This window comes from Rhinolophus hipposideros (assembly GCF_964194185.1).
Source record: "Rhinolophus hipposideros genome assembly, chromosome: 18".
Classification (NCBI taxonomy): Eukaryota; Metazoa; Chordata; class Mammalia; order Chiroptera; family Rhinolophidae; genus Rhinolophus; species Rhinolophus hipposideros.
The window spans coordinates 29,582,161-29,594,311 of NC_138064.1; the positions used below are offsets into that span (position 1 = coordinate 29,582,161).

General features: G+C 37.9%; 1 protein-coding gene across 4 annotated transcripts; it reads right to left on the reverse strand.

Annotated features, from left to right (window-relative positions):
* Positions 1–253: 253 nt before the first annotated feature.
* On the reverse strand, positions 254–8,678 carry TAC1 (tachykinin precursor 1). 4 transcript variants are annotated; one of them, XM_081079362.1, is made up of 7 exons: positions 8,414–8,678; positions 7,855–7,986; positions 6,695–6,791; positions 6,171–6,215; positions 5,654–5,677; positions 4,038–4,091; positions 254–865 (listed from the first exon to the last, which is right to left on the reverse strand). In XM_081079362.1, exons 1-7 carry the CDS (start codon positions 8,540–8,542, stop codon positions 816–818), a joined length of 531 nt encoding a protein of 176 aa, XP_080935488.1. In that variant the 5' UTR covers positions 8,543–8,678; the 3' UTR covers positions 254–815. The 4 variants fall into 4 exon arrangements, with proteins under 4 accessions (XP_080935488.1, XP_080935490.1, XP_080935489.1 ...); XM_081079364.1 differs by lacking the exon at positions 4,038–4,091; XM_081079363.1 differs by lacking the exon at positions 6,171–6,215 and having other exon boundaries at positions 677–865.
* Between the last annotated feature and the right edge of the window lie 3,473 nt (positions 8,679–12,151).

A 12,151-nucleotide genomic window follows, 5' to 3' on the forward strand; every position in this document is an offset into this window, starting at 1 on the left:
CACTCTTTGGATTCTAAAATATGATTGTTTTGTCCATGAATGATCTCATGCCAAATGACTGAGACCAAAAAAAAACCAAAAGTGTGTTTGTGAAATTACATTTTAGTCATTTCACTTGAGGAAGAGAAATTTAATACCTTTATGTTTCATTACTTAGCAGCCAAAACAGCTTTCAAAACAGCTTTTAGTATTTCATCTACTAAAAGAAATGTTGTTGATTTGACATAAATGTTAATGAAAGAATAAGACCCAATTCTCAAGATATTTTTTCTTTTATTTAAAATGTCAACTATCACAACACATTATACATTGAAATGAAGACCTTAAAATCACATTAAAACTTTTTAAAACATCTCTATATAGTCACAGAACATAAAACATGCTGCAGGGATACAAATACAGTTTGATACCAAATCTCAGTATATTTTCACCATGAAAACAAATGGAGATGCAAACTCCTGTCTGTGAGCTTCCTTTCCTTCAGCAGGAGCTGACGTGACTACTTCCAAGAAACAAAAATGATTTCTTTCTTCAGAGACTATATTATTGACAGGTTTTTACAATTTCATTGAACACTGTGCTTTGTTGAGAAATTATCACTGAGTTCTACTTCTGAGGGCGTCATCATATTAGAATTATAACACACTTTTACAACACATATTGGCACGATATGAAAAATAAACACTTTTTGAGTTTTCAACTCAAAACAACAATTATTATTAAATAAATAATTATTTCTCAGAGTGCATTTCTCATTTTTACCTTTCATTGGCCATTGACACAAATGAAGGTCAGTAAATAACACACTAGGGAGTTTATTTACGTCTTCTTTCATAATTCTGCATTGCATTCCTTTCATAAGCCACTGAGAACAAAGAGAAGAGAAAGGATTTTTAAAGAGGATTCACTGAGGGAATTAAACAAATACAGTTCAAAGCATACAGTAATTCATTTTAAACTCATCATGACCTTTATCCCTGCATTGAAATATTTCTAAGAGTTTTATTTTCCCAGATAATAATAATAGGTCATTGGGAGTGACCTAACCACAGAATTCTTGGTAACTTCGGTCATCTGTCATATACTTGGTGTTTCCACAATATATTGCAATGTAGATTCTCAGCAGCTTTCTCAAGCAGTGGCAGACTATGGCTACTTTATTTGCCTAAGGCTACGTTAGCATTAAAATGGCAGATTTGAGTAGTTGTTACAGAGACTGCATGGCTCACAAACCTGGAATATTTACTATGTGGCTCTTTACAGAGAAAGTTTGCTGATTCATATTACAGGAGTACCTAATTATGTAAGAGTCTCTTCCTGTCTTGTGGATGCCTCCCAATGATGGATTGTGCCTGAGACTAAGAAAAACCTGATTGTCTGTAGGTTGGGCAGTTGTGCCATCGAAATACAACACAGTTTAACTTACCTCCTAGCACCCTAATGTCCTATGAAAGATTAATTACTGCTTCCAAAGATACTTAACATATAGCTAACAAATAATTTAAGTACTTTGACTATCTGGACCAAAAAAAAAAAAACAGAGCCAAAATTATATTATATTATATTGTATTATATTATATTATATTATATTATATTATATTATATTATATTATATTATATTATATTATTTACATATAATTTCAAAGGGGTCTCTAACCACAAAAGGGTTAGGATCAGACTGATGTGATCAATATACTAAGTATGCTTTTCATCATTTTAATTAATACTTTATACACTTAGATATACGTTATGGTGAAATTACTGTGCTTTCAAAAATCCAGTATGCCCGTGTTAAATATTAAATTTAAATAGAAACAGTGGAAAGACAGTGAAAAACATGTCGGAACCACAGGTGCTCTTCTAAACACTTTTCTCAGTGAGAAGGATTTGTTGAGAAAGAAGATCAAGTTTTCATTGCCATCACTTCCCTTTCAATACGGAGCAGATGATCTTTAACATCCAACTATCCCTTAAGTGAAGTTAACAATAAGCTGAATGTTTTATGTCAATTATGTGTGCACTTCTGAGGTAGAGCAGTCTGACCCCCAAACTGGGCAGTTCTGACGGAAGGAAACAGTTCCTTTCTAACCCTGGTTTGTTTATATTAGGAGGAGATGACTAGCGTATGAGCAGTTTCTGACCAGTGCTAGGTAACATGATTCTATTCTTCAGAGAAGTGAGGTGAAGGCTAATGTAAACCACCCAAAGATGGATTAGTGATTTATCTGGTACTTAATATCCTCTTAACTGGAAGCAGAGTTTCTTACTGTGTCCTTGAACCCTCTGAAACCTTCTGTAAACTTTCGTGTGTATGAGCTGTGGAGGGTTTCTCTGGGAAGAAGGTCTCTAGATTTTTCAGATTGTCTAAGAGGTCTATGAGCACCAAAAGGTAAGGATCAGATGGCTGTAAAAGAAGACAGTGATAACTTTGCCTCAACTGAATATATAAAAAAGACCTCTGACTGAGTATGGATTCCATTTTTGCCCATTTTTTTTCTTTTACATTTTCTTAACCAAAATGGAGGAGCAAAGATTTAGTCATGAATTGATTCTGATTCATTATAGTGATTCTATTTATTATTTATAATTTATTACTTTAAGGACATTTAAGAGCATTTAATCTGTTCTAAATTGCACAGTATTACAAAGTATTTGTAAAGTTAAGCATGATTTGAAACTCGTATCAATTCTGGAAATGGAGAATTGATGACTAATAGGATTATCAAGAAAACCCCAGCTATTATTTAAGGGCTTGTGCATACTTTTGATACAAATAAAGCCAGTATCATTTTCTAAATTTCTATTCCATTTCCAAAAACTATGAGATAATATATATTAATAAAACAATTTAAAGCTTTTTATTAGGCAGACTGGTAATGTCTTTATGATTTAATCTTAAGCAGCCCCAAAATTACTGATGAAGAAATACAAATGTAGTGTCTAAATTTGGAAGGTAGAGAACCAATATAAATACTAAGATACATCATTTTGCAGGACTTTTCCATATAATTAAGGATTAAGAGAGCACATCTAGTTACAGATTTTCTAGAAATTTGCATTATTCTAAATGGATAAGACTGCTGCTAATTACTCTCTAATGAATTATATGATTAGTATTTTCATTCCATTTTCACTGAATGTAAAATAAAGAGAATTTGAATAGCTTTCGTAAAGAACCTAAACTAATGACTGTAAATCCTGAATGTACTTAAAAAATCAGTCTTGATGAAAATGATATAGGGGTTATATAATCTTGAAAATAGTGTGATGAATGAGTTTTCATATATAGATATGTGGCATTTACATAGGAAATAGAAACAAAAAAGAAGAAAGGAAACATTCAGCCTTTATATCAAGTGAAAGAGTTGTTCAGTATCAAAATGGGTTCTGAGAATTGTCTCCTTCTCAGGGTTTGTAGCCAGGATTCATTATATATAATCCTCTAGGATAATTTCATTGTGTTCCTTTTTGAAGGCACTGGAACAGACTATATCACTCTCATATTCTCAAACATCCATCGGGTTTTAGAATTTGAGCTTTTATAACTTCATGAAGAGCAAGCAATTTGTATAAATGAATTTATTTTGTTTTTATTATTTCTTTATTTTTGTGTTGGAAGACAGCCAGATGTAAGATCTTGTAAAACTTTCAAATGATTTTGGTATCAAGTGAAATTCGGTCTTATTTCCCACATCGCCCTACCTCCTCAGTTCAGTAAGGTTACATGTGGCTTAGTTAGCAGCTATAAGGGAAAGAGTATTAAGCTAGCCCAAAGGTTCAGGTTAGTTAATGATTAAATGGGGCAGACACTGGTAAGGCTGGCAGTTTGAAAAAGAGAAATTGATGCTTGATGATATTAGCTTAATCAGGTATAAATCTATTCTTTGATTTACTTATAGCAATTAGATTTTTTCACCATAAATATTCATTTTACATTTATTATTCCTTTTTTAATACTTTGATAACTATGCCTTATAAAGAAAATATACATGTATATTTAAGATACTGTTTATTTTGAGTCATGATTTTATACATACCAGAATTTAAAGCTCTTTTGCCCATTAGTCCAACAAAGGAATCTGTTTTATGCCCTGGAAAAATACATTTAGGGGTATTTTAATATGTATATCTTTGAGGAAATAAACTGTTATAAGTAGTACAAAAAAAAAGCAAGCTTACAAATATGTGCCCATATAATAAATTGATGTCTATTTCAAGTTTTGGTGAGCCCAAAGAAATGAAGATTCATTCCTAATAAGTCTTGCAAATGACACTAAAACAATACAAGGAAAGCACTTCCCTCAATTCTATATCTAAATATTAGCAAGTACCCTTTATTCATATTATATTTTATCTGTTTATATATAAAGTTTTCAATATTGTTGCTATTTAAGCCAGCTTTGATTTTTTTAGGGAGTCAATTTCACATTTGTGTGACAGAGAAATATCCAAGCCTATTTCCTCATGTTACTGAGAATGTTGTATTTCTCAGGAATGAAACCTTAGTTAAGTCAGATCCCCACATCTGATAGTTATAAACTTCTGAAAGGTCATGATTTCTATTTTATTGGACTTTAAATACTACTCCTTTTGGAAAAGTATGTTAATTTTGACATTAATAGAGTGCATTTATTTTTCATTACATAGGATTTTGCTATATATAATTCCCTTGAAAGTCAAATCCTTAGAAAGCAAATATGATTGATTTATTTTCAAGATTGAAGCCTTTGGAAAAGGTTATATTTTAACTCCAGTGGGAGAATGTGTCTTGATTTACACTGTATTAGTTGACAATAGGGCTGCTATCTTACTGTGGCCTACTCTGCCACCCAGTGAACCAAAATCTAAGTCAGGGTAAGTAAGTCGACAATACAATTAGGATGGAGCTCTGAGACTTTCTGTTAACTTGGTTCCATTAACTGGGAAACTGGGATCTAACAACCATCAAATGTCACAATTTTGCCATCTTCACTACCCTAAGAAACGCTTTACTGTGCTTTGATAGATTGAGGTTTCCCATTCAGTTATGGAATCGAAAAACTGCATTTCTATCTATCTTTACTTTTAATAAGGATTCTCTACTGAGACATTCACTGGAGCCTCTTAATTGGCTGCTGAATTACCCTAATAAGTCAAGTCATCATGGCATCCAGCATACTCAAATGAGTTAGAAGATTCATATAAATATATATATATGTGTATATATATATATTTTTTTTTTCAGTGGAACTGGTGGTTGTCACAGGTGGGGGAGAATGTGTGGTGGATTTATACTCCCTAGGATTGAAATTCTTCTCTAAACTAGCAATTTATAGGGGTAAAAGGATTATTTTTTTATAGCAGCTTAAAACAATAACAAATATTTATTATCTCTTAGTTTCCGTGAGTCAGAAATTCAGCAGCAATTTACCTGGGAGTTAAAAGATTTTTAACATAATGTATTATTTTGTTAAGTACGATATGTCTAAATAACAGAGCTTTAAACAATCATGTTCTGGATGTAAATATAATATGAGTTCCTCCATTCTTATATTGTCTTAATTAAAAATATTAATTCCCAAGTTAAAGCAGGAAATAAGATCAGGTGTTATGTAAAGTGGAATTCAATCTTTACATTTGTGTTTGATAAATGTCCATATAATTTTGAACTTACTTTTATGAGAGATCTGGCCATGTCCTAGAAGAAAGAAAGATAAAATGAGCAAATGCAATAGATTTGTTTTAAAGAGGCTACATTATATCTTTTAAAGAGAAATATAACATAAGTTGATTTTTAAAATATGGAACATTGCCCATGCTTGTACTATCCTGAGAAATATAACAGAGGCATAAATGTTCACCAAATTATTGATAATAAAGCAAAATATTTTAACAAACAACACAATGTTTTTAAGTGCTTTCTATAGGTCACAGATTCAAATCCAGGACTATCAGTCTCCTGAAGCCCGCTAACAACTGTTAGGCCATCCCTCCTCTGTTTTCCTGTAAGAAACACATCTTCAAGGATGGCTGCGAATTAGACATTCAGGAGAGAGATAAAGAGACACCCAAATCCATCTCTTTATTAAACAAACATAGTCAAGAATCTGTATTTCAGCCTATAAAATACTTTTTCACTTTCCTACATATGTATGCACAATAGTAAAATAAAGATTTATAGAAATGTTTACCATAAAGAGCCTTTAACAGGGCCACTTGTTTTTCAATTGAGGAATCTGACAAGAGACAATTGACATTAACTCTTCACAGGTCCCACCGATGGTAGGTGAATTCAAAGAAAGTGAATATTTCTATCACTAGACAAGGGGCAGCTACGTCTCTTCTAACCCCAATCGTCTATAATCAGCTTCCACATGCACTTAGACTAATCAGGATACTACTTCCTGGAGGCTCCTGCTTGGTCAGTTTGGACCTTTAGTCCAGGGAGCTGAGGTTGGTTCCTGTTCTTGGTGGTTTGGTTACAACCCTGTGAGGCACATGAAACAGATGTCTCCCTCCCTCCGCGGGCATGTGCGTGTGACAGTGAGGTGAGGGCAAGAGTCGCCCCAGGGGTGGGTGGGGAGGGGGGGTTTCACCCCTTTTAGGCTAGAAATCTCTAGTCAAAGAGCAAGAGAGACTGCGTGCCCTGAGAATGAGTGGGCAGACCCGGCGGATTGCCGGGAGAGACAAAGAGAGGGATGGCTGCCCATCTCACCAGCATCCCGTTTGCCCATTAATCCGAAGAACTGCTGAGGCTTGGGTCTCCGGGCGATTCTCTGCAGAAGATGCTCAAAGGGCTCGGGCAGCTCCTCCTGGGGGACAGACGTGGGAACAAACGGGCGTGTAGGCAACCAGGAAACCTGAGTTTCCCGAAACCTGAGTCTTTACCGTGGTGCGCTCCAGCCCTGGGCGAACCTCGGCGGCCCGCAGTGGGGTCCCGTGGGGCCAGGACAGGGAAGCTGGCTCCACAGAGAGGCGACAGGAGACCTGGCTTACCCACGCCCGGCCGAGTGGGGTCCATGACAGGGCGCCCCCTGCCTCCATCCCTCCCAGCCGAACTCCTGTCCAGCTCGCTGCCTCCCCCAAGCCCTTGCGAGTTTGCCGGAGCCCTGTACACTTTCCACTCTTTCTTCCCAGCCCGGGTCCCCTCACTCATCTGCAGCGCAGCCACCTGACTTTGTCTTGCTCTGGCGCGGGCTTTGGAGACGGCTCACCACCCTAAATGCACACAGGTGTGGTGTGTCTGTCGGGGATGAGTGGGAAAGGGGGACAACGCTTTACAAGCCACCCGCACCGAGCGACGTTCCAGCGAGGCGCGCTCCCTGGTACCAAGAGCCTGCGAGCCATGTAAAGAAAAACTTGCAGCTACGTCTTCAGGTCCGTCAAGTAAATGCCACGGCAGCATGTTAGCGTCCCACCCACCTCCGTTCATTTAAGTCCCCAGCAGCTCGCCCCTGGTCCCCGCTTCTGCCTATGTCCGGGGTGCGTTCCTTTACCCCGGCTCAGCGTTTCCAAACGCCAGATCCTTGCAGCTGGACTGGAGTTCCCCGAAATCCCTGTTACCTGGGGATGAAACCCTTTGAGGTTTCCAGCCTTGGGAGGACCCCGGGCTCATCAGGAAGGGCATGATTGCTTCAGTGAGGTCCGGAGACCCGACCCGCAGCCCTCGGGAAGAAACTTGGAAGGTGGGCACAAAATCTCGTGCGGGTCCCAGGGGGTGGCTTCCTTTACACCCCCCCCCCGTGTGCCCCCACCGCCTGTGGTCGCGGTCGTAGAGCCCACCAGGCTAACTAGGGTGCTATCGCGGGGTGGGCGGAAGTGACAGCTCCCAAGCCCAGGAAAAAGGACATGGGCCAGCTGGGGACCACGGCTCACCTTGATCTGGTCGCTGTCAGACCAGTCTGACCAATAATTAAGATCATCATTGGCTCCGATTTCTTCTGCAAACAGTTGCGTGGACACAAGAAAAACGACTGCCAAAGCCACAAGGGTTTTCATGTTGGATCTCTGGTCAGAGTGGGGAGAAGAGATTGAGGAGAGGAAAATACATGCATTGGGGGTGGCTATCCAAGAGTTGGAGCAGCAAAATTGTCGGCCCCACAACAGAACTAAGGGCAATTGAACCAAGATAAAAAGTCTAAGGGCTAAAGTCCCGCCTGTGTCTTTAGGAAAGATAACCATGCCCCCAAGCTTCTCGAATCCCCTTCTCCCTAGATCCCAACTCCCCCTGCCCGCGACCCACCACCAATCCACACCTTCAAGCCAGGAGGCTCCGCAGATGGAAGACAAAGAGGGACATTGGCCTTTGGAATACCTGTCTCCCTGCTGTACCCCCACCGTTTCTCGCCCCAGCTGGCCCACCCAGCTGTGTCAGCCGCCACTTCGGAGCGAGGCGCGGCGCGGCGCGCCCCCCCGGGAGGGCTCAGGCACTTACTGCTGCGGACGAGCCCGCGGGGGTGCTCTGGCTGGTCCGAGCGCACGCGGGGCGCTCCACACTGGGTCGCTGTGGCGATGGAGCAGGAGGTCGCAGCGCGCTTTCTGCCGGCTTGGGGAGGTGCTGCATTTATCTGAGACTCCACGAGCCTCTAGACCCACGTGACTCGCTCCCCACGAGATTTTCTGCTCAATATTTAATTACCCGCCTCCTTTCGCTTGCGTCTGATTGAGAGTTTCCGAGACGGTAACCGGTCGGTGCCCACAATATCTGGACCCAATTGGGTTCGAAATGACGCAATTTTAGGAAAATCGAGATCTCGCCATCCAATCCCCAGGGGCCAGTCGTCTTCCGTCTGCAGATCTGACGCCCCCTCCCCTCTCCTTCTTCCAAACAGTGTTCCTTGACACTTGAGATTACTCATCAAAATTGAGCAAAGTGACTCATTCCTCGGACTTCGGCAACTTTTCCGTCCCTTGAGACGTCAGGATAAGTTGCACTTCTAAGGATGGGCAAATAACTTCAGGTATTAAGATCTTGTCGTCGGAAATGGTGCTAAGAAAGTAGGAGCACTTCAAATGGGGGAGGAAGGGTGGAAGGCATTTTTTCCACCTTCTGTTTCCATCTGCAGACTGTCTTAATTGTTTCTGAGATACAGCCTCCTTCCACGGGCAGAACATCCTTCTCCCATATCAGCTGGAATACCTGAATATCTTCAGCATTACAAAAGGATTTTTAGTCACCAAAGTATTTCAGAGGATGGATGCAGGTTTTGGAGAAAGGGGAATTTAAACGTGATACTGCAGGTAGAACTTTTATTTCAGTGCCATTCTAGGATATCTTTTGTTCCAAAATAGCTGAGTCCTATTCCTTGCCACATCCAGAAGCAGGGGGAAAGAGGACGTTTAACTTCTTCTCTCCAATCCTTTCTTGCTGAAGATTAAGAATCCGGCAAGATGGTACAAGATGCTTACCGAGTGTTGCTAAACGACTCTAAAGATCATTCATAGATTTCTCCTGTATCTGAAAACAAGTGTAGTGAAGATGCTAATTGCGTGGTCATTAACAATACGAAGCTAGTAGCCTAATCATATCTGTACAGAAATCACAGCTTTCCATGAGCCCATGGTTTGCCTTGCAGACACATTTCTTTCATTTCTAAATGAATTAAATGATGTTTCTTGGTGGAGATGTTTTCTCTTTACTCAGTAAGTACTATATTTTTCAGCTAACTCCGATGTGTTTAGTATAATGCATAAAATAAATACTTTTTGCAACTCATATAAACCAGTAATTTTTTTCCTCTGACATATGTTCTTTCTTACATAACCCTGCATTTTGAAATTCCCATGTGTCTCTCATTTCTTTAGGCCTAGCCTCGCAACCAGAGGCATTCTATTTTTTGTTTTTATAAGTTTTTATATGGAAAATTATTATATTCAATATACAAAAGTAGAGAGAATCATCCACTTGAAACACTTTGCAAATTTTATCTAGAAATCCTTCCTATTTCACTTCCACTCAGATTATTTTGAAGCAAATCTCAGACATTTCAACTGTACATATTTCAGCATGCCTGTATATTTATATAATGGTAGAGATTTTAAAAATAAAAACAGAACCATGCCATTATTCCACCTAAAACAACATAAAATAATTCCTTACAATATTATATGTCCAGTCAATGTTCAAATATTCCTAGTGTTTCAGAAACCCCTACCCCATACAGTTTACTAGTTGAAATCATACCCTGCATTTGGTTCGTATATCTCTAAAACCTTCCAGAAGCCATAGTTTATGGATAAAACTAATCAATAAAGCGTACTACATTCTGGAGTTTACTACTTGCCTCCTAATGGTTTCTTTTAACTTGTTCCTCTGTCCTGTTTCCTGTTAATTGGTAGTTGTATCTAGAAGCTTGATCCCCTGTAGGTTTGGTTTTCCTGACAAAGCTGCTTTACACGTGTTGTTAGGAAACACGTGATAACTGGTTGTTTCTTCTTTTGAGATGTTAGCAGCCTTTAATGATCATTTTCTAGATCTATCAGTTCATTAGTACTTTCAAAATAGTGTTATTCTGATTTTATCATTCATTCTTTGTTAGCTGGACTATTTCTTCCATATAAAGAGAAACATTTTCTCTCAACAACTATTTAATTACTCAAAGACACTATAAATATAAGAAAGATGGGATAAGTGCTTGATTACTTCCTTTGACCAATTTTAAAAATGAGTTGGTAAATTAAAACATTCAAGCATGGACGTTTTTTCCAAAACTTTTAGGATGATTATGACCTCATGGATTTAAACATGTGAAGAATTTCAATCTTTTAAAGGAGGATAGAAGCTTTCTTCTAACTGATGCTCAAATTATCCAATTTCTTGGACAGTGGGTGATATTTCACATTGGTTTCTGAGACTTCTGATATGTCTTGAATAGGCTTTAATGGCTTTCTTGTTTTTTGGTGAGACAAGATATGCCAGGTTTAAGTTGTGTATTTTCTTTCTCAGACCTGCAATTTGCATTTAAGGCACTCTCATTTCCTTTGTAGAAATGATAATTAGAGATTATAATCTGGGCATTGTGGATGCATATTACTACTGAGTGCTTCATTGTTTCAAGACCTTTTCAATGAATAGAACTGGAAATGTTTGTGTGTAAAATCATAACTGTACATTGACACTTCCTATGCAAATCAGGATACCATAGTCTCTTTCCTTAACCTCTTCTGTTTTGCATCTATTCTATCACGCCAAAAAAATTCCAGCTCCCAGTGACATCAACATAATTACTCATTAGCTTTATCCCAATGCATAATGCCAACATGATCAACAATATGATTATTAGAAACAGATTAATAGTTTTTATTTGCATTTCTTTATCTTTAGGATATATCACACTAGGTAATTTCAGTCCATTTACTATATTTTAAAGTCACTTTAAAAGTTCTTCTCTGTATGGTTATGCTACCAACTCTTAAACACATAGGTTCATTTGATCATTTTGATCTTGAGTTTTAGAGACTGCTTTTTAAATTGAGTTTAACTTGAACATTATGTAAAAATACATAGTTCCAAACTCAAATATTCAAAACATAATGCATTCAGAGAAGTGTAGCTTTAATTCCTGTCCCTCTAACCTCTTCCTTCTACAGCATTTCTTTTTAGTTTTTTTAGTTTATTCTTCTACTATTATTGTTATTGCTATTGTTGTTATTCTTATTTTGACATAAGCAAATATATGTTCATATCCCTCTCCACACTCTAAAATTCCACACATAAAGTGGGGTATTTTAGATTAATTTTTTTTTCTCAGTTGCTGATGTGGTTTATAAGGTAACAATAAAGATGGCTATTTCACAATTTCTTCCCTGTTAGCTCAATGTAACCAGGTGTATAATTTTATTCAGGTGCCATACGTTGTAAATATGCCACAGTACACAAAACAAAGGGTGTTTCATAGACTTGAGTAATAAACAATAATGAGATAAAATTAGTTAAAGAATACTTTTCTCACTTTTTCCATGTCATTCGTTAATTGCTTAGTGCTCCTAGTATGATCATGCCTTTACTGACATGCTTTGTCTTTGAACATTGCAGGTTTGGGACGTTTATATTCTTTAGTTTTCTTTGGGATATTTATACTCTTTATTTGTTTTATTTCCCAGAATGTCAAATTTATGAAAAAAAATATATTAATAAAATACATATGCATGAGAAGTAAAATGGTGAAAAAGT